This window comes from Pristiophorus japonicus, chromosome 18, assembly GCF_044704955.1.
Source record: "Pristiophorus japonicus isolate sPriJap1 chromosome 18, sPriJap1.hap1, whole genome shotgun sequence".
In the NCBI taxonomy this organism is placed as follows: domain Eukaryota; kingdom Metazoa; phylum Chordata; class Chondrichthyes; family Pristiophoridae; genus Pristiophorus; species Pristiophorus japonicus.
The window spans coordinates 81,066,110-81,093,182 of record NC_091994.1 but is presented as its reverse complement, the minus strand read 5'-3'; the positions used below and the strand labels follow the sequence as shown (position 1 = coordinate 81,093,182).

The following is a 27,073-nucleotide window of genomic DNA, read 5'->3' as shown; positions in this document are numbered from 1 at the left end:
ATTTAAGACTGAAATGAGGGGAAATTTCTTCTGAGGGTTGTGGATCCGTGGAATTCGCTGCCTCAGAGAGCTGTGGAAGCCGGGACATTGAATAAATTTAAGACAGAAATAGACAGTTTCTTAAACGATAAGGGAATAAGGGGTTTTGAAGAGTGGGCGGGGAAGTGGACCGGAGTCCATGATCGGATCAGCCATGATCATATTAAATGGTGGAGCAGGCTCGAGGTGCCGTATGGCCTACTCCTGCTCCTATTTCTTATGTTCTTATGTCCTTAATATCTCACATTCAGGATTTGTCTGAATTTGACTGTAACACATCACCGTACAGATGATCAATTAGTCATTGATTTTATTCACATTACATACGTGTGCATACATTTCAAAGTTGTAGCTCCCATTTACTGTGAATGACATTTATTCCTGTACCTCGACACACTGGTTGTGTGTCGATACCACTTTCCCCCAAAATGCATTGTTTATTGCTGTCCATTGCCAAAGCTTGCAATTAGTTCCTCCAACCACTAGAGGCCCCGGCTTCACATGAAAAAGAATTTCACAAAACTGCACCCATGCTAAACTTTCAATGCTTCTCTGGCAAGCCAGTGCTTGCTGCACCTCTCCCTGATGCAGCAAAACAGTGTCATCTGGGCAAAGGTTATGGCTCGAATAGAAGAGAGATTGTAAGGAATGAGATATCTCAGAGAATGAATTTTGCAAACTTGGTGAAGAGCGACTAGGAAAAGGAGCCTTGGAGATTAAGGCATTAAACGTGACACACATCATAATTGTCTGCCAATTGTATTTAACGATCCTGAGATTATAAGACAAAGGCGAGTGTTATGGTTAATAATGGTGGTTCAAATCAAGTTAAAACACTGGACTGCTCACCATCTCCTAATAACCTGGGTGAGGGACTTTGAAATGGATTGCAAATCGTCCCTTCTCTGGCATGGGGTTGTCTCAAGACATCCAGCATCCTGTTAAATTAAAACTAGCACATATATAAGTGGTCGCACACAGGAAGTATGGGAATTGTTCACACTTAGAACGTCTGGCTGCAGAGGTGTTGATTAGTGATGGTGTCTCATGGATTCATCATGTGGTTCGGTACTTTTAAGTTGACCAATAAGGCAAGTCAGTGTTGTGTAGTGCATGTGCTCATGGGGCCTGTGATCAGGTGCAATGAAATAAATCACAGTGTCTGCCCGAGCTATTTTCCCTGTTGGCACTTAATGCAGTATAATATGAATTCATTTGTTAGGGAAGCGGGGAAGGTGGGGGGTGGGGGCAGGGGGGAAGGGGGGAGGGGGTGGATATTCTTTGGCATTCCCCAACTGAGGTCCTCTATCTGTCGTTCCTTTTGCCAGGCTAGTGCATGCAGCATGGCTGGTATCTACTTCCTTTGGCACAAACGGCCTTAATAAAATGAACTGCTCCCTCCTCTCCCCTGACCAATGACACAAACCGTTTGTACTGGGACCTGCTGGGAAATTACAGTTCATGCCAGTCTAAATAAAAATAGTGCAAAGTTGGTTGCAAAAAGCATCGGCTGCCCGGTTTGGGGCCAGATTATTGGTCCACGGTGATGGTGCTGTTGGTGATCCTGGCTCCGTACCATCCTCCCCAAAACTGCGCATCCTTTCCTCCGTGTGTAAACCTCACATATCGCACACCAGGCCCATAGTTTGTGAAAGTGTTTGATATCTGCAAATAAAGTGTAGCAAATGATTACTGAATGATTTGTTGGGAGCAGTCACATTTAACAACCAGTTGTATTTATATAGCGCCTTTAACGTCGTAAAACATCCCAAGGTAACAGAAATATCGGGCCGAGGTGAGGATTGGCAAACTAAGAGAGTTCAGAATGTAGAGAGTCGGGATAAATAAGTCATTTTCAGGTTGGCAAATAGTAACTAGTGGGTTGCCACAGGGATCAGTGCTGGGGCCTCAACTATTTACAATCAATATTAATGACTTGGGTGAAGGGACCAAGTGTATTTTGGCAAATTTGCTGATGATACAAAGATAGCTGGGAAAGCACATTGTGAGGAGGACATAAAGAATCTGCAAAGGGATAGAGACAGGCTAAGTGAGTGGGTCCATTTAAAACAGATGAGGAGGAATTTCTTCTGTCAGAGGGTCGTGAATCTTTGGAATTCTCTGCCCTAGAGAGCTGTGGAGGCTGGGTTATTGATTATATTTTTGAACTATAGAGGAGTCAGGGGTTATGGGGAGCAGGCGGGGAAGTGGAGTTGAGGCCAGGATCAGATCAGCCATGATCTTATTGAATGACGGAGCAGCCGCGAGGGGCCAAATGGTCGACTCCTGCTCCTATTTCTTATGTTCTTATAAATCCGAGGTGTTAAATGCAACAGTTTTAACAGCAAGATCCCCTTTTGACTTCCCTTCCACTTTTCCTCATTAGTAAATGACAGAGGCCGGTTTTCATTCCTGCCCAATGTACCTCCTTCCATTCTGCATCACTCCACTGTGGGACCTGAATGATGTCAGACTTGAACTCCTGGATCATGCTCATGTCTTCCAAGAGAAGCTCGCTGTGTAGTTCATAGTCAAAGCCGGAGTCGTGCCTCCCTGCATACCTGGGGAAGAACAACAATACGTTGTGGGAAAATCACTGAGGATATCTTTCAGGGAGCAACTCAGTAGCTTTACTCAGGCATCAAGTGTATTCATCAATGCAGACATTGCGATTCAAGAGATATTAGGAACACTAGCTGTGGGGAGGTCAAAACTAGGGGCCATAAATATAAGATAGTCACTAATAAATCAAATAAGGCATTCAGGAGAAACTTCGGGAGTAGTTGAGGCGAATAGTGTAGATGTATTTAAGGGGAAGCTAGATAAATACATGAGGGAGAAAGGAACAGAATGAGGTTCTGATAGGGCGAGATGAAGAGGGGTGGGAGGAGGCTCGTGTGGAGTATAAACACCAGCACAGACCAGCTGGGCCGAATGGTGTGTTTCTGTGCTGTACATTCGATGTGGTGTCTCTTGTTCTTGGAATGCCTGGGGTCTGCAGCACAGTGGGGATGTTCCGCTGCTAAGGTGAAGCTGTTTTCATTGTCGCCTGTCCCTTTAAGACTGCGACTCAAGAGCTGGGGAAGTAGATAGATCCTGAGGTCAACTAGAGGCCGGACATTGCCGCAGATTGGCAGTTGCTTGTCAATGTTCAGCTCCTGCCCTTGAGGTTAACAAGGTGAAGAAAAACATTCGCCTATACCTTACATACTTTGACATCTGAAATGTGGTGGGCACATACTGCTCTTAAAATCTGCCCATCTCCCCTCCCCTCACCCACTCTTCATCCTCCTCTCAACCTCCTCTCTTCACCCATCACTCTCCTCCCCTCCTCTGCCCACCCCTCCTATCCCCTCCTCACCCCTCTCCCCTCACCCACTGCAGCTTCTGAAAAGCTGCCGTAGACAAAACCGATTGACCTCCCTCATCTGTATATAAACTAGAGTGAGCTCTGATCCATTTAATGAGAGTGAATGGGACTCAGGTTGTGTGATACACATGAGGATGAGTAACTAATTGATAAGCAACCAAATGTTGTTTGTGCGGTGTCACAAATCTGTGGCTAATTTTCGACAAACTGGAGTGTGTGGCAGAACACGGATTGTAAATTTATCACTGGCTTCAAACACACATCACAGAATTGTACCACAGCTTAGTGGGCAAATGCAGTGCATGCAATCATCCATGCAGACCAAGAACATTCCAAGTTCGGTCGTTGATCTGTTCTGAGTTAACGGATTTCAGCCTGAATAGCTACAAATTGCACGCTAGAGCCCAAGAGAGGAGAAACAGCGCGCGTGCAGGCATGATGTCAGGATGGGATTGGGTTTGGCTATAATAAAAACAGACCAAAACTGACAATAGAGAAATGATGGGGCACAATTCTGTTTCTCTTCCCAGTCTGCTCCTGCATAAAGGTGGAGTCAGTCTGGGGTACGGCTCAATAGCTGCCCACAACCCTCAGGAGTCCTTGCCGATGTGGCCAAGCATTACCGGGCTGGACGGCAAGTGTCGCCAAGTTAGTCAGCTATGGGAAGCATCATAGACAAACCCAAATACAAAAGCAAAATGCTGCGGATGCTGGAATCTGAAATAAAAATAGAAACGTTGGAAATCTCAGCAGGTCTGGCAGCATCTGTGGAGAGAGAAACAGAGTTAATGTTTCAGGTCGGTGACCCTTCGTCAGAACGTTCTGAACGACCTGAAACGTTAACCCTGCATCTCTCCACAGATGCTCCCTGACCTGCTGAGATTTCCAGCATTTTCTGTTTTTATTATAGCCAAACCCAATCCCATCCTGACATCATGCCTGCACGCGCGCTGTTTCTCCTCTCTTGGGCTCTAGCGTGCCAATTGTAGCTATTCAGGCTGAAATCCGTTAACTCAGAACAGATCAACAACCAAACTTGGAATGTTCTTGGTCTGCATGGATGATTGCATGCGTTGCATTTGCCCACTAAGCTGTGGTACAATTCTGTGATGTGTGTTTGAAGCCAGATATATCCGATGCAGGGTGTACTTCCCATTGAAACTGACTGAATTACATTGTGCTTTCCAGCTTGCTTACCAGTCCTTCACTGTGATAGGAGGTTGAACATTGTCCAATGTCTCTGCTTCGAATCCTTCTGAGACCAGGTTAATTAGTTGAGATTTTCGGCACCACCTAATAGAGAGAAACAGGGAACAACTGAACTCAGCTGTTAGTAGCTATTAATAGGACTGCTGTGAAGAGCTGTTTAGGGCTGGGTTTGAACAACTGATTCATGCACTTCTGTCCAAATTGTCGCAGGTTCATCACGCACAAAACCAGAGACTGAACCAGATGGGGACTGGCTGGGTTGGAAATCGCCCTCCATGTCTGGTGCCTGAGCAAGTGTCTCCCCTATCTGCTGGCTATAAGGGTCCTAGGATCATGAAATCTTACAGCACAATAGGAGGCCATTCAGCTCATCTTGTCTGTGCCGGCTCTTTGAAAGAGCTATCCAATTAGTCTCACTCCCCTGCTATTTCCCCATAGCCCTGCAAATTTTCACTTCAAGTACTTAACCAATTCCCTTTTGGAAATCACTATTGAATCTGCTTCCATTACCCTTTCAGGCAGTGCATTCCAGATCATAATAACTCACTGCATTAAAAATATTCTCACCTACTCTCTGGTTCTTTTGCCAATTATCTTAAATCTGTGTCCTCTGGTTAACATAAGAAATAGGAGAAGGAGTAGGCCTTTCGGCCCCTCGATCCTGCTCTGCCATTCAATAAGATCATGGCTGATCTTCTACCTCAACTCCACTTTCCTGCACTATTCCCAAAGCCCTTGATTCTCTTAATATCCAAATATCTATCGATCCCTGCCCTGCCAGTTTACCAAAATCTACTTTATCAAAACCTTTCACAATTTAGAAAATTATTAAATCTCACCTTAACCTTGTCTGCTCAAAAGAGAACAATTCCAGCTTATCCAGTCTCTCCATGTAACTGAGGTCCCTCATCCCTGGGACTGATCTAGTAAATTTCCTCTACACCCTCTGAAGTCCTATGCTTATTTTTGAGGGATCAATAAGGCTACCCCAGTGTCATCGACAGAAAAGCAATTCTCCGAGTGTCCCTCTTGTGAGGAGGCATTACTAATAGAACCAAAAAGGAAACGTGTAATTTAAATCATAATATCTTTATCTGTGTCAACTGGACACTCTATTCCCTGTGGTGCCCACTGATCACAGAGGACACCGAGTCTATGTGAATTGAATGTGGGCAATTTCAAAACAGCTCCTCCCAGGCAAGGGGGAAGACCTCCAGCTGTGATGAAGCATTCCCGTAGGATCAATGCAAAATGTTCCACTGTTCCACTGTGGGCTGTTCCTCTGTGGTTGACGCTGAAGCACAGTCCAGGGGGCAGAGAGAATGAAGCTTTCCTCAGCATTTAACTCTTCATTACCTGTCCTGGATGTTCTGACTGCTGTCGCGAGGTGACCAAGTTGGAAAAGGTGTTCTAATCTCGGGCTCGAACATCCCTCACCTTGAGCAAACCATTTACCGGGATGTGGAGAGTTTTTCTTTCAACAGCCTGGTGAATGCATTTTCTATGAAGGGGTATCCAGGCTTCTGTCTTTATGGGCCACACAGATGGAAAATAGGGGTATGCTAGTGCACTGGTTATATCACTGGACCAGTAATCCAGAGGACATCAATTCAAATCACACTGTGGCACTTTTAGAATTTGGATTCAGATGAAATAAATCCTGAAAGTAGTTCAAAACAAAGTGACCATGAAGCTGTAGTCATTGGCTGTCGGTAAAACCCATCAGGTTCACTAATGCCCTTTAAGAGAAGGAAAATTGCTGCCTTCTGAAGTGGCCCAGCAAGCTACTCAGTCGTATCACACCGCTGCAAAGAATAACAAGAATGTGTAGTGGTTCCAAAAGATGGCCTACCGCCACCTTCTCAGGACAACTAGGGATGGGCAATAAATGCCGGCCTTGCAAATGGCACCTGTTATGTATGTCCGTGAGGATGCTCACAGGTTTGTAGAGCTGTTGCAATTACATCCGAGCCAGGGTGTCCCTGGAGGTGGAGCATGTGGTGTCTGCCGACATGCTCGCGGCCTTCCGTGAGAGGTGGGCGCCGGAGGGACTGGAGTGCATCATCACCCCCGGCAATCAAATTTGAATTTGATTTTATATGTTTAAAGTTTAATTTGTTTACTGTGCTGGGTTTAAGTGTCCCCCCCCCACATTTAGCCAGGGGGCACTTGTATAATTTGTGTTTTTACTACCCTAAAAAAAGGGGCACTTGAAAAGGTTTTGGAGTGTCCCCCCCCCTTTAATCAGGGGGCACTTGATTTTCTGTTTACAGCTAAAAAAGTTGTAGAGCTGTTGAGTTGGAAGTGGCTTAGCCAGTCACGTGATGTTCGCAAGACTCAATAAAACCCCAGCCTGTTGGGTTCGAGGGATCCACGATGAGGCAGGTGGTTGTGAGCCTGATGGATGAACTGGTAATGTGTAGTGTGATTATTAAACCTTTTGCCAATAAACCAACTAGTTCTTAATAGCAATGTGTTGCTATGAATTCTTAAGCAAAGAACCCATGAAGCAAATTACAACGCCCACATCCCGAGAATGAATAATTAAAAAAAATGTGAGCCAATTATGATGACTGCCGATATGTTCTCCTTACTGTGACAAAAGCAGCTTATCAGTTTGTATCAGGTCTCATCTCAACAAGTGTTCATTCAATCCAGCTTTGGAAAGATTGAATAAGTACACATGAATGACATGCATGACATGACCCAGGTCCCAATGGGATATTACTGTTACAATAATACAAGTAGATATAGGGTAGCGCGAGGCAACCTCAATAAAAGTAAGACTCGCCGACCACTGATGGCAGCGACTGACACCACTGAACTCGTGTCCACGGCAGGTCATTTTTGGAGAAAACAAGTCTAGATGTGGCACAGGCCTGGTGGCAGTGGTAGGGGTAGGGGTGGGGCTGGGCAATGTTGCAGAGGGCAAAGTACAAAGTACGGTCTAGGATGAGAGGTTTGAAGCTCAGGTCTGGGTTGTGCAGGACGCCAAGGTTTCACCTGAGCGACGGGCCGGGGAGGGGGGGCTGGAGTCAGTAGCGAGGGAGCGGAGTTTACAGCGCTGTCTCCTCAATGTTCAGCTGGAGGAAACAATGACTCATCCATGATTTGAGGAAGGGTGGAGGTGTGGGGGGGGGGGGGGGGCAAGGAAGACAGATCCCGTGCTGGCAGATGATGTTACCGATAGATAAGAAAGAGGACTCGGCTAAGCTTAGAGCTTTGGCGAACTCGAGAGACGATTGTGTGGGGAATGATTGTGTTGGCCAAGCTAGGTTTAGGTTTGGCCGACTAGGGTCCGGGAGAGTGGGGGAGTCAAACTCAAGATTTGGTTGGCTTGGCAGGAAAGAAAGACTTGCATTTATATAGCGTCTTTCACGACCACCAGATGCCTCAAAGCGCTTTACAGCAAATGAAGTGCTTTTGGAGTGTAGTCACTGTTGTAATGTGGGAAACGCAGCAGCCAATTTGTGCACAGCAAGCTCTCACAAACAGCAATGTGATAATGACCAGATAAGCTGGTTTTGTTATGTTGATTGAGGGATAAATATTAGCTGGGACACAGGAGATAACTCCCCTGATCTTCTTCGAAATCGTGCCATGGGATTTTTTACGTCCACCTGAGAGGGCAGACAAGGCCCTCATTTTAACATCTCATTTGAAAGACGGCACCTCTGACAGTGTAGCACTCCCTTAGCACTATACTGGAGTGTCAGCCTAGATTTACGTGCTCAAGTCCCTGGCGTGGGACTTGAACCCACAACCTTCTGACTCAGAGGCGAGGGTGCTACCCACTGAGCCACAGCTGATACTGACAGGAAGTGGAATGGGAAATGCCGAGTTATCTACTCCGAATCTGGAGGCTGAAGATAGGCGACAGAGGTTTCTGGGAGTGAAATGGAGTTGGCCGGCCTCAAAAAGATTGGGGGGGGGGGGGTCATGACCCCCGCCGACCCACCACTGGCTCTGCCTCTGGGTAACTGTAAGTAGAAGTCTTTGCTGTAAGTGCACTGGCTATGTTCAGCCAAGTCAGAGTGTAACCAGGCAAAGGTGGGCCCACAGAGCTGGACAAATTAAACAAAAGGAGCCAGGGCGACACAGTAAGAAGTTTGCAGATGATACAAAAATTGGCCATGTGGTTGATATTGAAGAAGAAAGCAGTAGACTGCAGGAAGATATCAATGAACTGGTCAGGTGGGCAGAACAGTGGCAAGTTGGTGAGAGGTGGGAGCAGCGTCGGAGCGGCCTATAAAGGCCCAGCGGGAGCTCGAGAGTCAGCGGCAGTTGGTGAGAGGTGGGAGCAGCGTCGGAGCGGCCTATAAAGGCCCAGCGGGAACTCGAGAGTCAGCGGCAGTTGGTGAGAGGTGGGAGCAGCGTCGGAGCGGCCTATAAAAGGCGTACCGGTGCAGCTACAGTGGGAGAGAAAGCAAAATAGAAGTAGAAAGGAATCAAAAGGTGACATCACAGCCAATGGGGTAAGTGATTGGCTGGTGATTGGTGAGTAGCTTTTCTTTTTCTTTTTTATATCAGTAAGTGAACTGTAACATTGTTATTACCAATTTAAGGGTATCTAAGGGTTAAGGCATGGCAGGAGAGCTCGGTCACGTGATATGCTCCTCCTGTACCATGTGGGAACTCGGGGACACTTCCGGTGTCCCTGACGACTACATCTGCGGGAAGTGTATTCGCCTCAAGCTCCTGACAGTCCGCGTTGTGGAATTGGAGCTGAGGGTGGATTCACTCTGGAGCATCCATGATGCTGAGAATGACGTGAGTATCACGTGTAGTGAGTTGGTCTTACCGCAGGAGAAGGGTCCACAGCCAGCTAGGGAATGGAAGACCAGCAGGAAGAGCAGTGCAAGGAAGGTAGTGCAGGGGTCCCCTGTGATCGTCCCCCTGCAAAACAGATACACCGCTTTGAGTGCTGTTGGGGGGGATGACTCATCAGGGGAGGGCAGCAGCAGCCAAGTTCATGGCACCGTGGCTGGCTCTGCTGCACAGGAGGGCAGAAAAAAGAGTGGGAGCGCGATAGTGATAGGGGATTCAATGGTGAGGGGAATAGATAGGCGTTTCTGCAGCCGCAACCGAGACTCCAGGATGGTATGTTGCCTCCCTGGTGCAAGGGTCAAGGATGTCTTGGAGCGGGTGAAGGACATTCTGAAATGGGAGGGAGAACAGCCAGTTGTCGTGGTGCACATTGGTACCAACGACATAGGTAAAAAAAGGGATGAGGTCCTACGAAATGAATTTAAGGAGCTAGGAGCTAAATTAAAAAGTAGGACCTCAAAAGTAGTAAACTCGGGATTGCTACCAGTGCCACGTGCTAGTCAGAGTAGGAATCGCAGGATAGCGCAGATGAATAGGTGGCTTGAGCAGTGGTGCAGCAGGGAGGGATTCAAATTCCTGGGGCATTGGAACCGGTTCTGGGGGAGGTGGGACCAGTACAAACCGGACGGTCTGCACCTGGGCAGGACCGGATCCAGTGTCCTAGGGGGAGTGTTTGCTAGTGCTGTTGGGGAGGAGTTAAACTAATATGGCAGGGGGATGGGAACCAATGCAGGGAGACAGAGGGAGACAAAAAGGAGGCAAAACCAAAAGACAGAAAGATGAGGAGGGGTGGGGGGCAGAGAAACCCGGGGCAAAGAACAAGAGGGGCCACTGTACAGCAAAATTCTAAAAGGACAAAGGGTGTTAAAAAAACAAGCCTGAAGGCTTTGTGTCTTAATGCAAGGAGTATCCGCAATAAGGTGGATGAATTAACTGTGCAAATAGATGTTAACAAATATGATGTGATTGGGATTACGGAGACGTGGCTCCAGGATGATCAGGGCTAGGAACTCAACATCCAGGGGTATTCAACATTCAGGAAGGATAGAATAAAAGGAAAAGGAGGTGGGGTAGCATTGCTGGTTAAAGAGGCGATTAATGCAATAGTTAGGAAGGACATTAGCTTGGATGATGTGGAATCTGTATGGGTAGAGCTGCAGAACACCAAAGGGCAAAAAACGTTAGTGGGAGTTGTGTACAGACCTCCAAACAGTAGTAGTGATGTTGGGGAGGGCATCAAACAGGAAATTAGGGGTGCATGCAATAAAGGTGCAGCAGTTATAATGGGTGACTTTAATATGCACATAGATTGGGCTAGCCAAACTGGAAGCAATACGGTGGAGAAGGATTTCCTGGAGTGCATAAGGGATGGTTTTCTAGACCAATATGTCGAGGAACCAACTAGGGGGGAGGCCATCTTAGACTGGGTGTTGTGTAATGAGAGAGGACTAATTAGCAATCTCATTGTGCGAGGCCCCTTGGGGAAGAGTGACCATAATATGGTGGAATTCTGCATTAGGATGGAGAATGATACAGTTAATTCAGAGACCATGGTCCAGAACTTAAAGAAGGGTAACTTTGAAGGTATGAGGTGTGAATTGGCTAGGATAGATTGGCAAATGATACTTAAGGGGTTCACTGTGGATGGGCAATGGCAGACATTTAGAGACTGCATGGATGAACTACAACAATTGTACATTCCTGTCTGGCGTAAAAATAAAAAAGGGAAGGTGGCTCAACCGTGGCTATCAAGGGAAATCAGGGATAGTATTAAAGCCAAGGAAGTGGCATACAAATTGGCCAGAAATAGCAGCGAACCTGGGGACTGGGAGAAATTTAGAACTCAGCAGAGGAGGACAAAGGGTTTGATTAGGGCAGGGAAAATGGAGTACGAGAAGAAGCTTGCAGGGAACGTTAGGGCGGATTGCAAAAGTTTCTATAGGTATGTAAAGAGAAAAAGGTTAGTAAAGACAAACGTAGGTCCCCTGCAGTCAGAATCAGGGGAAGTCATAACGGGGAACAAAGAAATGGCAGACCAATTGAACAAGTACTTTGGTTCGGTATTCACTAAGGAGGACACAAACAACCTTCCGGATATAAAAGTGGTCAGAGGGTCTAGTAAGGAGGAGGAACTGAGGGAAATCTTTATTAGTCGGGAAATTGTGTTGGGGAAATTGATGGGATTGAAGGCCGATAAATCCCCAGGGCCTGATGGACTGCATCCCAGAGTACTTAAGGAGGTGGCCTTGGAAATAGCGGATGCATTGACAGTCATTTTCCAACATTCCATTGACTCTGGATCAGTTCCTATCGAGTGGAGGGTAGCCAATGTAACCCCACTTTTTAAAAAAGGAGGGAGAGAGAAAACAGGGAATTATAGACCGGTCAGCCTGACCTCAGTAGTGGGTAAAATGATGGAATCAATTATTAAGGATGTCATAGCAGCGCATTTGGAAAATGGTGACATGATAGGTCCAAGTCAGCATGGATTTGTAAAAGGGAGATCATGCTTGACAAATCTTCTGGAATTTTTTGAGGATGTTTCCAGTAAAGTGGACAAAGGAGAACCAGTTGATGTGGTATATTTGGACTTTCAGAAGGCTTTCGACAAGGTCCCACACAAGAGATTAATGTACAAAGTTAAAGCACATGGGATTGGGGGCAGTGTGCTGACGTGGATTGAGAACTGGTTGTCAGACAGGAAGCAAAGAGTAGGAGTAAATGGGGACTTTTCAGAATGGCAGGCAGTGACTAGTGGGGTGCCGCAAGGTTCTGTGCTGGGGCCCCAGCTGTTTACATTGTACATTAATGATTTGGACGAGGGGATTAAATGTAGTATCTCCAAATTTGCAGATGACACTAAGTTGGGTGGCAGTGTGAGCTGCGAGGAGGATGCTATGAGGCTGCAGAGCGACTTGGATAGGTTAGGTGAGTGGGCAAATGCATGGCAGATGAAGTATAATGTGGATAAATGTGAGGTTATCCACTTTGGTGGTAACAACAGAGAGACAGACAATTATCTGAATGGTGACAGATTAGGAAAAGGGAAGGTGCAACGAGACCTGGGTGTCATGGTACATCAGTCATTGAAGGTTGGCATGCAGGTACAGCAGGCGGTTAAGAAAGCAAATGGCATGTTGGCCTTCATAGCGAGGGGATTTGAGTACAGGGGCAGGGAGGTGTTGCTACAGTTGTACAGGGCCTTGGTGAGGCCACACCTGGAGTATTGTGTACAGTTTTGGTCTCCTAACTTGAGGAAGGACATTCTTGCTGTTGAGGGAGTGCAGCGAAGGTTCACCAGACTGATTCCCGGGATGGTGGGACTGACCTATCAAGAAAGACTGGATCAACTGGGCTTGTATTCACTGGAGTTCAGAAGAGTGAGAGGGGACCTCATAGAAACGTTTAAAACTCTGACGGGTTTAGACAGGTTAGATGCAGGAAGAATGTTCCCAATGTTGGGGAAGTCCAGAACCAGGGATCACAGTCTGAGGATAAGGGGTAAGCCATTTAGGACCGAGATGAGGAGAAACTTCTTCACCCAGAGAGTGGTGAACCTGTGGAATTCTCTACCACAGAAAGTAGTTGAGGCCAATTCACTAAATATATGCAAAAGGGAGTTAGATGAAGTCCTTACTACTCGGGGGATCAAAGGGTATGGCGAGAAAGCAGGAAGAGGGTACTGAAGTTTCATGTTCAGCCATGAACTCATTGAATGGCGGTGCAGGCTGGAAGGGCTGAATGGCCTGCTCCTGCACCTAGTTTCTATGGGCCCAAGTTTCCACATGATTTGCGCCTGATTTTTAGGAGCAACTGGTGGAGAACGGACTATTTTAGAAATCACAATTCTCCACATTTTTTTTTCTGCAGTTCTAGTCAGGTAGAACAGTTCTAGTTTAGAACAGAATTTTTTCTTCAAAAGGGGGCGTGTCCGGCCACTGACGCCTGATTTGAAAGTTTCCACAGTGAAAACGTACTCCAAACTAAAGTAGAATGGCGCCAGTGAAGATTTTTGTAGAACTGAAAAAACCTGTTCTACATATTAAAAAATCAGGCGCAGGTTACAAATTAGGCGTCCAGAACGAGGTGGGGGGGGAAGGGAACTCATTAAATTCGACAATAAATCCTTATTTATACTTCTGCAAATATTATACAAATAAATCCAACCTGAATAAACATTTATAAGCCAAGAAAAGATTAAATAAACCATCTTCCTACCTGTGTGAAAGTGCTTCAGCCAGGGAGAATTCTGCAGCTGTTCGTGCCGCTGAGCGGGAGGGGGAGAGAGAGAGAGAGAGAGAGAGGGAGAGAGGAGGGGGGGAGGAGAGGGGGGGGGGTCGGGGAAGAGAGGGGGGGGGGTCGGGGAAGAGAGGGGGGGGGGTCGGGGAAGAGAGGGGGGGGGGGTCGGGGAAGAGAGGGGGGGGGGGTCGGGGAAGAGAGGGGGGGGGGGTCGGGGAAGAGAGGGGGGGGGGGTCGGGGAAGAGAGGGGGGGGGGGTCGGGGAAGAGAGGGGGGGGGGTCGGGGAAGGAGGGGGGGTCGGGGAAGAGAGGGGGGGGGTCGGGAAAGAGAGGGGGGGGGTCGGGAAAGAGAGGGGGGGGGTCGGGAAAGAGAGGGGGGGGTGTCGGGAAAGAGAGGGGGGGGTGTCGGGAAAGAGAGGGGGGGGGGTCGGGAAAGAGAGGGGGGGGGGTCGGGGAAGAGGGGGGGGGGGTCGGGGAAGAGGGGGGGGGGGTCGGGGAAGAGGGGGGGGGGTCGGGGAAGAGGGGGGGGGGTCGGGGAAGAGGGGGGGGGGTCGGGGAAGAGGGGGGGGGGTCGGGGAAGAGGGGGGGGGGTCGGGGAAGAGGGGGGGGGTCGGGGAAGAGAGGGGGGGGTCGGGGAAGAGAGGGGGGGTCGGGGAAGAGGGGGGGGGTCGGGGAAGAGGGGGGGGGGTCGGGGAAGAGGGGGGGGGGTCGGGGAAGAGGGGGGGGGTCGGGGAAGAGGGGGGGGGTCGGGGAAGAGGGGGGGGGTCGGGGAAGAGGGGGGGGTCGGGGAAGAGGGGGGGGGTCGGGGAAGAGGGGGGGGTCGGGGAAGAGGGGGGGGTCGGGGAAGAGGGGGGGGTCGGGGAAGAGGGGGGGGTCGGGGAAGAGGGGGGGGGGTCGGGGAAGAGGGGGGGGGTTGGGGAAGAGAGGGGGGGGGTCGGGGAAGAGAGGGGGGGGTCGGGGAAGAGAGGGGGGGGGTCGGGGAAGAGAGGGGGGGGTCGGGGGTCGGGGAAGAGGGGGGGGAGGGGTCGGGGGAAGAGGGGGGGTGGTCGGGGAAGAGAGGGGGGTGGTCGGGGAAGAGAGGGGGGGGGTCGGGGAAGAGAGGGGGGGGGTCGGGGAAGATGGGGGGGGGGGGTCGGGGAAGATGGGGGGGTCGGGGAAGAGAGGGGGTGGGGGTCGGGGAAGAGGGGGGGTGGGGGTCGGGGAAGAGAGGGGGGGGGGGTCGGGGAACAGGAGCGTGTGTCGGGTCGGGGGGGGGAGCGGGTGTCGGGTCGGGGGGGGGGAAGCGGGTGTCGGGTCGGGTCGGGGGGGGGAGCGGGTGTCGGGTCGGGGGGGTGGGGAGCGGGTGTCGGGTCGGGGGGGGGAGCGGGTGTCGGGTCGGGTCGGGGGGGGGGAGCGGGTGTCGGGTCGGGGCGGGGGGGGGAGCGGGTGTCGGGTCGGGGCGGGGGGGGGGGGGAGCGGGTGTCGGGTCGGGGCGGGGGGGGGAGCGGGTGTCGGGTCGGGGCGGGGGGGGGAGCGGGTGTCGGGTCGGGGCGGGGGGGGGAGCGGGTGTCGGGTCGGGGCGGGGGGGGAGCGGGTGTCGGGTCGGGGCGGGGGGGGGGAGCGGGCCTCGGGTCGGGGCCGGGGGGGGGGGGTGGAGCGGGAGCGGGCCTCGGGTCGGGGGGGAGTGGGAGCGGGTCTCGGGTCGGGGGAGCGGGTGGCGGGTCTCGGTCGGGGCGGGGGGGGAGTGGGTGTCGGGTGTCGGGTCGGGGCGGGGAGAGTGGGTGTCGGGTGTCGGGTCTGGTCGGCGGGGGGCGGGAGCGAGTGTCGGGTCTGGTCGGGCGGGGAGCAGGAGCTGGCCTTGGGAGGAGCCTCATTCACGCAGCCCCAGTGAGGCCATTGGGCCAGGGCAAGGGGCTGCGTGCTTCGGGCCCCTCCCACACAGTTCGGCGCCTGGAGCTACTGCACTTGCGTGCCGACTGTAGCGCGCATGTGCAGAGGTCCCGGCACCTGGCTCCGCCCCTCCCCACAGCTCGTGCTGACTGCGCCGAGTGCCACAGGACCTGTAAGTCGGTGGAGAATACCGAGGATTTTTTTAGGCGCCGTTTTAGGCGCGAAAAACGGGCGCCCAGCTCGGAGGGGCGCCCGTTTTTTTTCTTGTGGAAACTTGGGCCCTATGTTTCTGTGTTTAAATGGAGTTCAATCCAGAGAAGTGTGAGGTAATACAATTGGGGAGGGCTAACGAGGCATATTAAATGGTAGGACACAGAGGTGTAGAGGAACAAAGGGATCTTGGAGTGTATGTCCAGGTAGATAAGGTGGTTAAGAAGGTATACAGAATGCTTGCCTTTATTAGCAGATGCATAGAATACAAGAGCAGGGGGATATGCTTGAAATTCTAGTCACCATATTACAGGAAAGATGTGATTGCACTAGAGAGGGTACAGAGGAGATTTATGAGGATGTTGCCTGGACTGGAGAATTTTAGCTGTGAGGAAAGATAGGGTAAGCTGGGGTTGTTTTCTTTGGAACAGAGAAGGCTGAGGGGAGACCTTATTGAGGTGTATAAAATTATAAGGGGCCTAGATATAGTGGATAGGAAGAACCTATTTCCCTTAGCAGAGGGGTCAACAACCAGGGGGGCACAGATTTAAAGTAATTATTGGGAGGTTTAGAGGGGATTTGAGGGGAAAGGTTTTCACCCAGAGGGTAGTAGGGGTCTGGAACTCACTGCCTGAAAGGGTGGTGGAGGCAGAAATCCTTACCACATTCAAGTGCTTGGATGTGCACTTGAAATGCCATAACCTACAGGGCTACGGACCAAGAGCTTGAGGAAAAACTGAAAATGCTGGAAATCTCAACAGGTCAGGCAGCATCTATGGAGAGGAACCTTCGCTGGAAAGTGGGATTAGGCTGGATAGTTCTTTGTTGGCCGGCGTGGACACAATGGGTCGAAATGGCCTCCTTCCGTGCTGTAAATTTCTATGATTCTATGAGTAACTCTAGTGCCCTCTGTAGGATATTCTTGGAATTCTTACTCGAAAGATGTAACAAAATATTTTTGGATGCTTTGATTAGGAAAGGGCTTCCCACTGTCTCCTGGAAGGTCTTCCACTTTCCATCCATTTCCATCGTTATCTGTGAGCTCCCAGAAGGTGAATTCTTCTGTGGAAATTGGAAAAGACAAATTGTTACTCTAAACATCACTTGGATAATTCGTCCACAACCTGTGACATTCATAAGTTTTAAATTTCAAAAATGTTCTGTGTTTGCTCTACACCTATATATTTCCTTTTAAGGAGATGCAATTATCTTTTCGCCTCCGATATTTCCAATTCACCTCCTCTCCTGAGTTTGGGGATGTGCTGGATGTGGTTTCTAGGCCTTTGGCACCTCACTCAATGGCCATTCTGTGAGCAAGGACAATGAGTCCCAGTGGGTGGATAGACTGCGGGGTGCGTCAAAGCCAAGCTCCACCCTGCCTTCAACCAACATCCACACATAAGTAGTTCCAGCAGAGGATGCTGGATAGCGATCGGGAACAGAAATCCTGCCTGATTTTACTCATCCTAACCCTAACCCTGTATTTTATTATCTTGTCAGCTGTGGCTCAGTGGGTAGCACTTTCGCCTCGGAGTCATTAGATTGTGGCTTCAAGCCCCACTCCAGAGACTTTGAGCACATAGACCAAACAGGCTGATATTTCAGCGTAGTACTGAGGGAGCGCTGCACTGTCGGAGGTGTTATCTTTTGGATGAAATGTTAAACCAAGGCCCTGTCTACCCTTTCAATTGGACGTAAACGATCCCTTGTCACTATTTGGAATAAGAGCTGGGGAGTTCTCCCTGGTGTCCTAGCCAATATTTATCCCTCAACCAGCATCACCAAGACAGATTCTCTGGTCATTATCTCATTGCTGTTTGGGGGAACTTGCTGTGTGCAATTTGGCTGCCACGTTTCCTACATTACAACAGTGACTACACTTCAAAAGCACTTCATTGGCTGTAAAGCACTTTGGGATGTCCTGAGGTCATGAAAGGCGCTATATAAATGCAAGTTCTTTTTTTCTTTCTCCTACTTGCAATGGGGGTGGGGTGTGGCTAAAGCCAATTATACCATGCTGAATGAACATAAGAACAGAAGAAATAGGAGCAGGAGTAGGCCATTTGACCCCTCGAGCCTGCTCCACCATTTAATAAGATCATGGCTGATCTGATCATGGACTCAGGTCCACTTCCCTGCCCGCTCCCCATAACCCTTTATTCCATTATTGCTCAAAAGTCTGTCTATCTCTGCCTTAAATATATTCAATGATCCAGCTTAACAGTTCTCTGGAGCAGAGAATTCCACAGATTTACAACCCTCAGAGAAGAAAGTCCTCCTCATCTCAGTTTTAAATGGGCGGCCCCTTATTCTGAGACTATGCCCCCTAGTTTTAGTTTCCCCCATTAGTGGAAACATCCTCTCTGCATCCACCTTGTCGAACCCCCTCATTATCTTATATGTTTCGATAAGATCACCTCTCATTCTTCTGAACCCCAATGAGTATAGACCCAACCTACCTCATCTCCGGAATCAACCTAGTGAACCTTCTCCGAACTGCTTCCAATGCAAGTATATCCTTCCTTAAATACAGAGACCAAAACTGTACGCAATAAAGGCCAACATTCCATTTGCCTTCCTGATTACTTGCTGTACCTGCATATTCACTTTTTGTGTTTCATACACAAGGACTCCCAGGTCTCTTTTTATTGCAGCACTTTGCAATTTTTCTTCATTTAAATTATAATTTGCTTTTCTATTTTTTTCTGCCAAAGTGGGATAACCTCACATTTTTCCACATTATACTCCATCTGTCAAATTTTTGCCCACTCACTTAGCCTGTCTATATCCCTTTGGAGATTTTTTGTGTCCTCCTCACAATTTGCTTTCCCACCCATTTTTGTATCATCAGCAAACTTGGCTACATTACACTTGGATTGGATAGTTTAAAGAAAGAAAAAGAAAGACTTGGATTTATGTAGCACCTTTCACGACCACCGGACATCTCAAAGCGCTTTACAGCCAATGTACTTTTTGGAGTGTTGTCGCTGTTGTAATGTGGGAAACACGGCCGCCAATTTGCACACAGCAATCTCCCACAAACAGCAATGTGATAATGACCAGATAACCTATTTATTTGTTACATTGATTGAGGGATAAATATTGACCAGGACACTGGGGATACCTCCCCTGCTCTTCTTCAAAATAGTTCTTCAAAATGGGATCTTTTACATCTACTTGAGAGAGCAGGCGGGACCTCGGTTTAACATCAACAGTGCAGCATTTCCTCAGCACTGCACTGGAGTGTCAGCCTGGGTTTTTGTGCTCAAGTCCCTGGAGTGGGACTTGAACCCACAATCTTTTGACTCAGAGGCGAGAGTGCTATCCACTGAGCCACAGCTGACATAAATAAGAGATCAACATGGTTGGGGGGGGTGGGGGGAGCGGTTGATCTGTTCAAGGTGTTCCCCCTGGTGGGGGAAATCGAGAATGAGAGGACACAATCTTAAAATTAGAGTCAGGCCATTTAGAAACAAAATCAAGAAGCACTTATTCACTCAAAGAGTAGTGCAAATCTGGAATTCTCTCACCCAATAGGCCGTGGATGCTGGGACAATTGGAGCTTTCAAGAAAGAGATCAATAGATTTTTGTTAGGTAAGGATATCAAAGGATCTTTAGCTAAGGCGGATAAATGGGGCTGGGGTACAAATTAGCCAAGATCTAACTGACTGGTGGAGCAGGCTCGAGGGGTTGAATAGGCCACTCCTGCTCCGAGGTTCCGATGAACCCCTGTGTATTTCAATGCCATACCAGGTAGGGAGCTACTGGGACCAACAAACGCACACACAGACCTAAAGAGAAAACAAGCTTGCTTCAGCCTAACATACATTACCACAAGTCTCTGGGACAAACCTTCTCCACATGGGTTCCTGATTAGATTTCTTTTCTCAGATGTACAAAAATAAAATGCGTCCCAGTCTGCTGTCTTTATAGCCCGGTTTTCCTCTGGCAAACCTTCATCTTGAAATTGCAGGTTTAGTCCATCCACCAGCTCCCTCCACTGTTGACAGACTAGTCTGCAGATGAAAACCAGCTCCTTTGGAGGGACATAGGAAAGGATTTTGAGCAGCATCTGCTCAGGTAAAGCATCTATGGCGGCCATGTTTCAAAATGGCTTCCGGTCGAGCGTCTGCTTGAGCTGTAACAAATGTTTCGGAGAGACTGGTTTAGATTTTGATAAAAGGTGAGCATCATGGCATGTGACATCAGTAGAACTGTTTGGCTTAACATGTTGGGTTAAGGCAGCAGAACGTAGAATTACATAGAATATACAGCATAGAATCAGGCCATTCGGCCCAACAGGTCCGTGCCGGTGTTTATGCTCCACACGAGCCTCCTCCCACCCTTCTTCATCCAACCCTATCAGCATAACCTTCTATTCCTTTCTCCCTCAGATACTTATCTAGCTTCCCCTTAAATGCACTGTAAGGGTACAAAGGAGGCTTCTTTTCCCCCGGGGTGGATTAACTGATATATACAGCTTTCTACTGTATAACGACCACGGAAGTACACAAACGAAACCTCAGATTTACCGGTTTTATTACGAGCAATGCACGGGAAGGTTCAGCCTAAAACCTGCGAAATACAAGAGGTTTCAAGTACAATTTATACAGGCTTTGGAGAGGAGCACCCTCCTACAAAATCATCGACAGGTCTAATTCTATCAGCGAAGTTACATTGATTTGTCGACTCTTATCAAACTCTTTGACTAGTATATGCAATTGCCCATCTTCTATGGTGGTGTTCCATGACTTGCACTTTGCCACAATATAATAGATGCTTAAACTGACTTCCTTATCACTTTCTCAGAGACTTCTGATCAACAACTGCTGATTTTGCTGTTTAAGTATTACAGAGGTTACGGATTCAGTTTAATGAGTTATACATTTGTGCTATACCTACATAAGCAAGTGTAACATATATAGGCAATTATACAGACCCTCCTAATACTGATAAGTTCACTACCTTCAGCATAATTCTGACCACCTATTTACAACTCTTAGAATTTATACCTTAAATGCATCTGTGCTATTTGCCTCAAGCATTCCCTGTGGTAGCGAGTTCCACATTCTCACCAATCTCTGGGTAAAGAAGTTTCTTCTGAATTCCTTATTGGATTTATTAGTGACTATCGTATATTTATGGCCCCTAGTTCTGGTCTTCCCCACAAGTGGAAACATCTCTGGCTGCCCTATTAAACCCATTCATGATCTTAAAGACCTCCATCAGGTTACCTCTCAGTCTAGAGTCAAGAGCCACAGCCTGTTCAAACTTTAGTTTAAAAATGAAACTTAACTTTAGTTGGAGACTGCAAGAAATGCTGGGACAGAAAAAGTGGTTAAACTTTCAACCTGCTGCCCTGGAACTGTTGTGGCTGATCAGCCCTCCAATGGGTGAAAATCGGGGGGGTTTCTATAACAGGCACCAATCTACAACGCCAGTTTTATGCCCGGGAGCAAGTTGAAAATCTATCCCAAAGTTGCACCTGATAGGGAGAGAGGTGGGGGAGGTTGACGAGGAGGTCGATCCACACCATATACCTCAGGGTGAGGGGTTTCCAGAACTAGAGAGCGAAAGGGTGGGGGATAAGGGGGCAGGATTTTCGACTTTTAAGATTTCTGGGCGTTAATGACGTGGAGTAGTCCTGATACCGTCCGGGAATAGTTTGCGCCTCAGTCAGCAAAATTGGGCAGCTGGGCCCCGAGTGTGGGATGGTACGCTAAGGGAGGCGTTGCTCACATCTCTTAGGGCTCTAGGCCGGCTGAGCAAGTGAAAATCCCGAGCTAAACAGCAGGCCTCGGAGCACTCAGAGGGGCCTGGGTCGAAAAAAAAAACCTGAAAAACATTCCCACAAAATACCTCAGGCCACCAGTGCAAAAATCGCAAAAAACCCCAACCACACTTACCTGAGGTGGACATTACTTATCTCACTGCAGCCGCTACAGCTCGGACTGCCCGCTGTCACAGGCGGTCCCAGCAGGGGGCCGCTCTGTGGAGTGCTACACAGAGTCGGGCGGGAGCAAAAACAGAGGCGGACAGCAGCGAAAAATCCAGTCCCAAGACTTTGCTTCTGATGTTTGCTTAGTAGATTGTGAAAATTAAACAAACGTCTTATAACCTTGATAATTAACTCCTCAATGTCATCGTATTATTGGGATGAACAGGACCAGAAAAGATCACACAGGTCCATCCATCGGTCCCAAAGTTTGAACGATACCAAGTACCATTCTATCTCATACCTCACAATCCCTTCCTCTGCCAAATATCTATCTAGTTCCCTCTTGAATCAGCCTCCCTGCTCAGTCTGGTTTATATATTCAGCACCCTCTCTGCGAGATAGTTCAATGTAAACTATCTGTTCAGCTTCCCTCCTCTGAGTGTAAGGCAGTGCCTCCGGTTTATAATAATGTAAATTTAGTGGGGTTCGGTTTTGTCAACGGACCTTAAAATCATGAGACGGAGAGACAAAGAGAAAAGAAATGTTAAAATCTAGTGCTCAGAAACAGGACGGCCTTGCTTCAAAATCAGAGGGGTGTGAAGCCGACTCGAGTGACTGGTCAAGAGGGATGGAGTATAAAAGCAGGCAAGTCTTCCTACAGCTATACAGGGTATTGGTGAGGCCACACCTGGAATACTGCGTGCAGTTTTGATTTCCATATGTACCAAAGGATATACTTGCTTTGGAGGCAGTTCAGAGAAGGTTCACAAGGTTGACTCTGGGAATGAGGGGGTTGACTTATGAGGAAAGGTTGAGTAGGTTGGGTCTCTACTCATTGGAATTCAGAAGAATGAGAGGTGATCTTATCGAAACGTATAAGATTATGAGGGGACTTGAACAAGGTGGATACAGAGAGGATGTTTCCACTGATAGGGGGAGACTAGAACTAGAGGGCATAATTTTAGAATAAGGGGCTGCCCATTTAAAACAGAGATGAGGAGAGATTTCTTCTCTCAGAGGGTTGTAAATCTGTGGAATTCGCTGTCTCCGATAGCTGTGGAAGCTGGGTCATTGAATAAATTTAAGACAGAAATAGTTTCTTAAATGATAAGGGAATAAAGGATTATGGGGAGCGGACAGGGAGGTGGAGCTGAGTTCATGATCAGATCAGCCATGATCATATTAAATGGCGGAGCAGGCTCGAGGGGCCGTATGGCCTACTCCTGCTCCTATTTCTTGTGTTCTTATGTTCTTATGGGAGGCCGAGGCCCAGTAAATGGCCAACAACCAGCCCTCAGTTAGGCCACTCGGGGAGAGGAGCGAAAGATTCCAGGAAGAAATAAATGGACTTTCAAAAAAAAAAAAGATTTATTGCTCTGGTATGATCGGGGTGTTACAATTGGTGCCCCAGCGAGGAGTGGGAAGCATTGATCAGTCAGTGTTCTTGGCCTGAGCACTTTCTAGTTGGAACCATGTGTGTGGGCATCAGATGAGCAGTTAGTGCTGATGTCCCCAATAATGTATAGTCTACTGACACTTACTGCTGAGCTGTGCAGCTTAGGTGAGGCACTGACAGGCAGCCAATGCCCTTGAAAACACACGCCAGTTAGTGCCAGGAAAGAGGTAAGAAGAAATAAAGACTTGCATTTATATAGTGCCTTTCACGACCACTAGACATCTCAAAGCACTTTACAGCCAGTGAAGAACTTTTTTGAAGTGTCATCACTGTTGTAATGTGGAAAACACGGCAGCCAATATGCACACAGCAAGCTCCCACAAACAGCAATGTGATAATGACCAGATAATCTGTTTTTTTTTGTTAGGTCGATTGAGGGATAAATATTGGCCAGGACACCGATGATAACTCCCTGCTCTTCTTCAAAATAGTGTCATGGGATCTTTTACATCCACCTGAGAGCAGATGGGACCTCGGTTTAACATCTCATCCGAAAGACGGCACCTCCTACGGTGCAGCGCTCCCTCAGCACTGGACTGGACTGGCAACCTAGATTTATGTGCTCAAGTCTCTGGGGTGGGATTTGAACTGACAACCTTCTGACGCAGGGGTGAGCATGCTACCCACTGAGCCACAGCTGACACTGAAGAGGAAGGTCGCTGGAGAAATAGCCTATCCTAGTGGGAGTAAACTGTAATGTCTCCTGAGATGTTCCCTGAGGGGCGACGGCAGCAATGACCCAACCCCCCCCAGCAGCTCATACCTTTCCTGGTCCTATCACATTATGATATTCACCCTTCAACATGTAGTTTGGGACCTGGAATGTCAGGTCCCTCATTGAAACACCTGTGAACTCATCCCTTTTTGGTATGGAAGCAGGTCATCCTCAATACGAGAGGCTGCCTAATATGCCCCAATATTATAGTTCACTGCGATATTATGCTGCAACGTATTATAACGAGCTGTCCCACAATATGGTTCGCGGGTGAGTTCCCCGACCCCGAGTTCCCAGCGGGAGGCTGAACTCGACGGGGCGGCAGCTCAGCGATCGGATTACAGCACCGCCAGGCCGATCGGCCAATGTATCCGTGTCGTTTTAAACTGATTCTGGGGATGTGGGCGTCGCCGGTATTTATTGCCCGTCCCTCAGAGCCCCGAGTCGGTGGTGGTAAGCCTTCTCCTTGACCCGCTGAAGTCCGTGTGGTGAAGATGTTCGGGAGCCAATTCTAGGGCATTTACCCAGCGGCAATAATGAATGGTGACCATGAAGGAATGATGATGTGTCCTCGTCAGGATGGTGGGTGAATTGCGGAACTTTGCGATGACGGTGTTCCCATTATATTGTCCATCTCACCCTTACTTTATATCATACTCGGGATGTTTGTTCGGGGAGAGCTCCCTAGGGAGCTGTTATCCCATCCGCCATCTTGCACCAGTATTATACTACAATATATTAACATAGTACAACACAATTTATTACAATATTACACTGATAATCACACTATAATGCATTATGTTACAATTCAATATGGTGTTATATCACATTATATTACACACTCTGGTTCCTAAAGAGACACTTGAAACTTCATCAATTCTCATTCTCTCAATACTGATCTTCCTTGTCATTGAATGTACAGCACAGCCCAACTGGTCTATGCCACTGTTTATGCTCCACACAAGCCTCCTTCCATCACTCTTCATCTCACCCTATCCTTCGAAGCCGAGTGAAAAGTAACCCAGCACTTTGCAATGAGAAAACGGTACAGAAATGCTGAACTCAGGATATGATAGCTGTAACAGTAAAACTGAGGTGGAAAAATGCGAGGCCTGTAAAGGCATCGGAGGTGCCACCCCACTGGCACGTCTCCAGCCAGACGAAGCTGCATTGCAGTATTTAAAGACAGTCCAGGGTATAAGACCATGGCCAGAGTCACATCGGATGACGGCTACATTTTATACCTCTGAAGGCACAGTCACCCTGTTGTAACCTTGTCTGTAGAAAATCTTCAGCTTTTTATTTCTAGCTAGAAAAGCGTACAAGCAATGAACAGAAAGATGAATGATACGACATCTCAAACCTGCCACGGGATGAAGCATATTTTTGAGGCAGTGCAGTCTATCACTTCCTCAGTCCAGCCGATAAAACCCACACGGACTTGCAGCGGGTCAAGGAGAAGGCTCACCATCGCCTATCACCGCATCTTCATCCTTCCCAAATTCTTTCTAATCGCAGCGGCATCCTGCACTACAGCCTCGGGCTCTCACCGATCTAAAGGAGACAAATTGCCCTGGCTTGTACCTGCGTCCTTACATTGCGATTACACCACCTCTTGCACTGCGCTACTTACGGCTGGCCTCTCGGTGTGGAGATTCAACCCCCGGTCTCCTGGCCAGCTGCAACCTCAGTCTCTACAGCTATCACACTGAGCAGCAGTGAGCTGCACATGCTCTGTGGAACATCAGTAACCTACTGCTCAGCACAGCCGGCGACCGTACTATCGGGAAAGCAATCGGCCAACAGTATATAAGCTGCACAGTGTGTGACGGAATCAGAGTGCGGCCTATTTAATGGTCTGCTGTGCCTCTTTTCCAGCTATTTTAGCGGTTTTATCGCGGGAATAACACTGCGCAGCCTGAGCACATTACTTTGCTACTTTAACCCATTGAGACCGAGGTGCACACTAATCTCTCATCTCCAGGCCGTGTACTATTACAGATTATTTATTCGCTTACTTTCCTGCAAAGGTTTTATTGGGGTATTTTTTTATGGAGAATTCCGACCGTTTGTTCTCCTGGGATTTTTTTTTGTGTGGTTTTGTGCGAATCTTGCTCTCGTGAAAAGGGGGAGAGGCTGGACATGGAGCAATTTCCCATTCCAGACACCCCAGGGGAAATCTTCCGACTGGCGGGATTGGCTTTGTCTGCAGCCGTCCCGCAAGGAAGGTTACAGCGGCACTTCCTCCGGGGGCCACAGGGGGAGATGTACAGGGAGGTTAAACAGGAGAGAAACGATGAACCAGGTAGAACGTCACGCTTACATTGCACTGAGGTGTTGACTCGATTTCCGCAATGATGCACAAGTGGGCCGCTGTTTGCCGGCCGTCTCCTATTGTGAAGTTGAAAGTATCATTTCTCAATTCTCATCCTTGTTTACAAATCCCTCCATGGTCTCACCCCTCTCTCTATCTCTGTAATCTCCTCTAGCCCCATAACCACCCCCCGAGATGTCTGCGCTCCTCCAATTCTGACCTCTTGAGCATCCCTGATTATAATCGCTCCACCATTGTGGTGGCCGTGCCTTCAGCTGCCTGGGCCCCAAGCTCTGGAACTCCCTGCCTAAACCTCTCCACCTCTTTTTCCTCCTTCAAGACGCTCCTTAAAACCTACCTCTTTGACCAAGCTTTCGGTCAGCTGCTCTAATTTTTTTTTATGTGGCTTGGTGTCAAATTTTTTGTCTTATAACACTCCTGTGAAGCACCTTGGGACATTTCAGTATGCTAAAGGTTCTATATAAATACAAGCTGTTGCTGTTTCATGGGAGCATCATACTATAACCGTGGAGCTGGCGTGAAGCCAACCGTGACATCTGAATCTGGAGTCAGGGCTCAGCCCCACACTGGGAGGAAGCTGAGGGAGGTGTCCCTGAGGTAGAGCTTTGGGCCCTCTCCACCGATTCACTCCCCAGCCTTTCGGCTTCACATCGCGCCACACTTGGTTCCACCTCCAGTGCCCCTGATTCTGCCCAAGGTGGGGACTGTATATGTTGTGACGCACAACTTGGGACGGGCTGGGTAGACCAGGCGGTCTTATCTGCAATAGTTTGTATAAGCAGTTGGGGGCCCTCCACCGGCCCTGCTTTGGACCAAACTGCGGTTTGTGAGCGGGATGGGGCATCAGGGCAACTCCTGGCTGTTGA

The 27,073-nt window shown here is 48.6% G+C and overlaps 1 protein-coding gene across 1 annotated transcript; it reads right to left on the bottom strand.

The window, feature by feature from the left end:
• Positions 1 to 334: 334 nt before the first annotated feature.
• On the bottom strand, positions 335 to 25,564 carry fbxo2 (F-box protein 2). Its single transcript, XM_070860920.1, has 6 exons — positions 25,506 to 25,564; positions 19,616 to 19,901; positions 16,698 to 16,824; positions 4,607 to 4,702; positions 2,465 to 2,600; positions 335 to 1,704 (listed from the first exon to the last, which is right to left on the bottom strand). Exons 2-6 carry the CDS (start codon positions 19,863 to 19,865, stop codon positions 1,570 to 1,572), a joined length of 744 nt encoding a protein of 247 aa, XP_070717021.1. The 5' UTR covers positions 19,866 to 19,901; positions 25,506 to 25,564; the 3' UTR covers positions 335 to 1,569.
• Between the last annotated feature and the right edge of the window lie 1,509 nt (positions 25,565 to 27,073).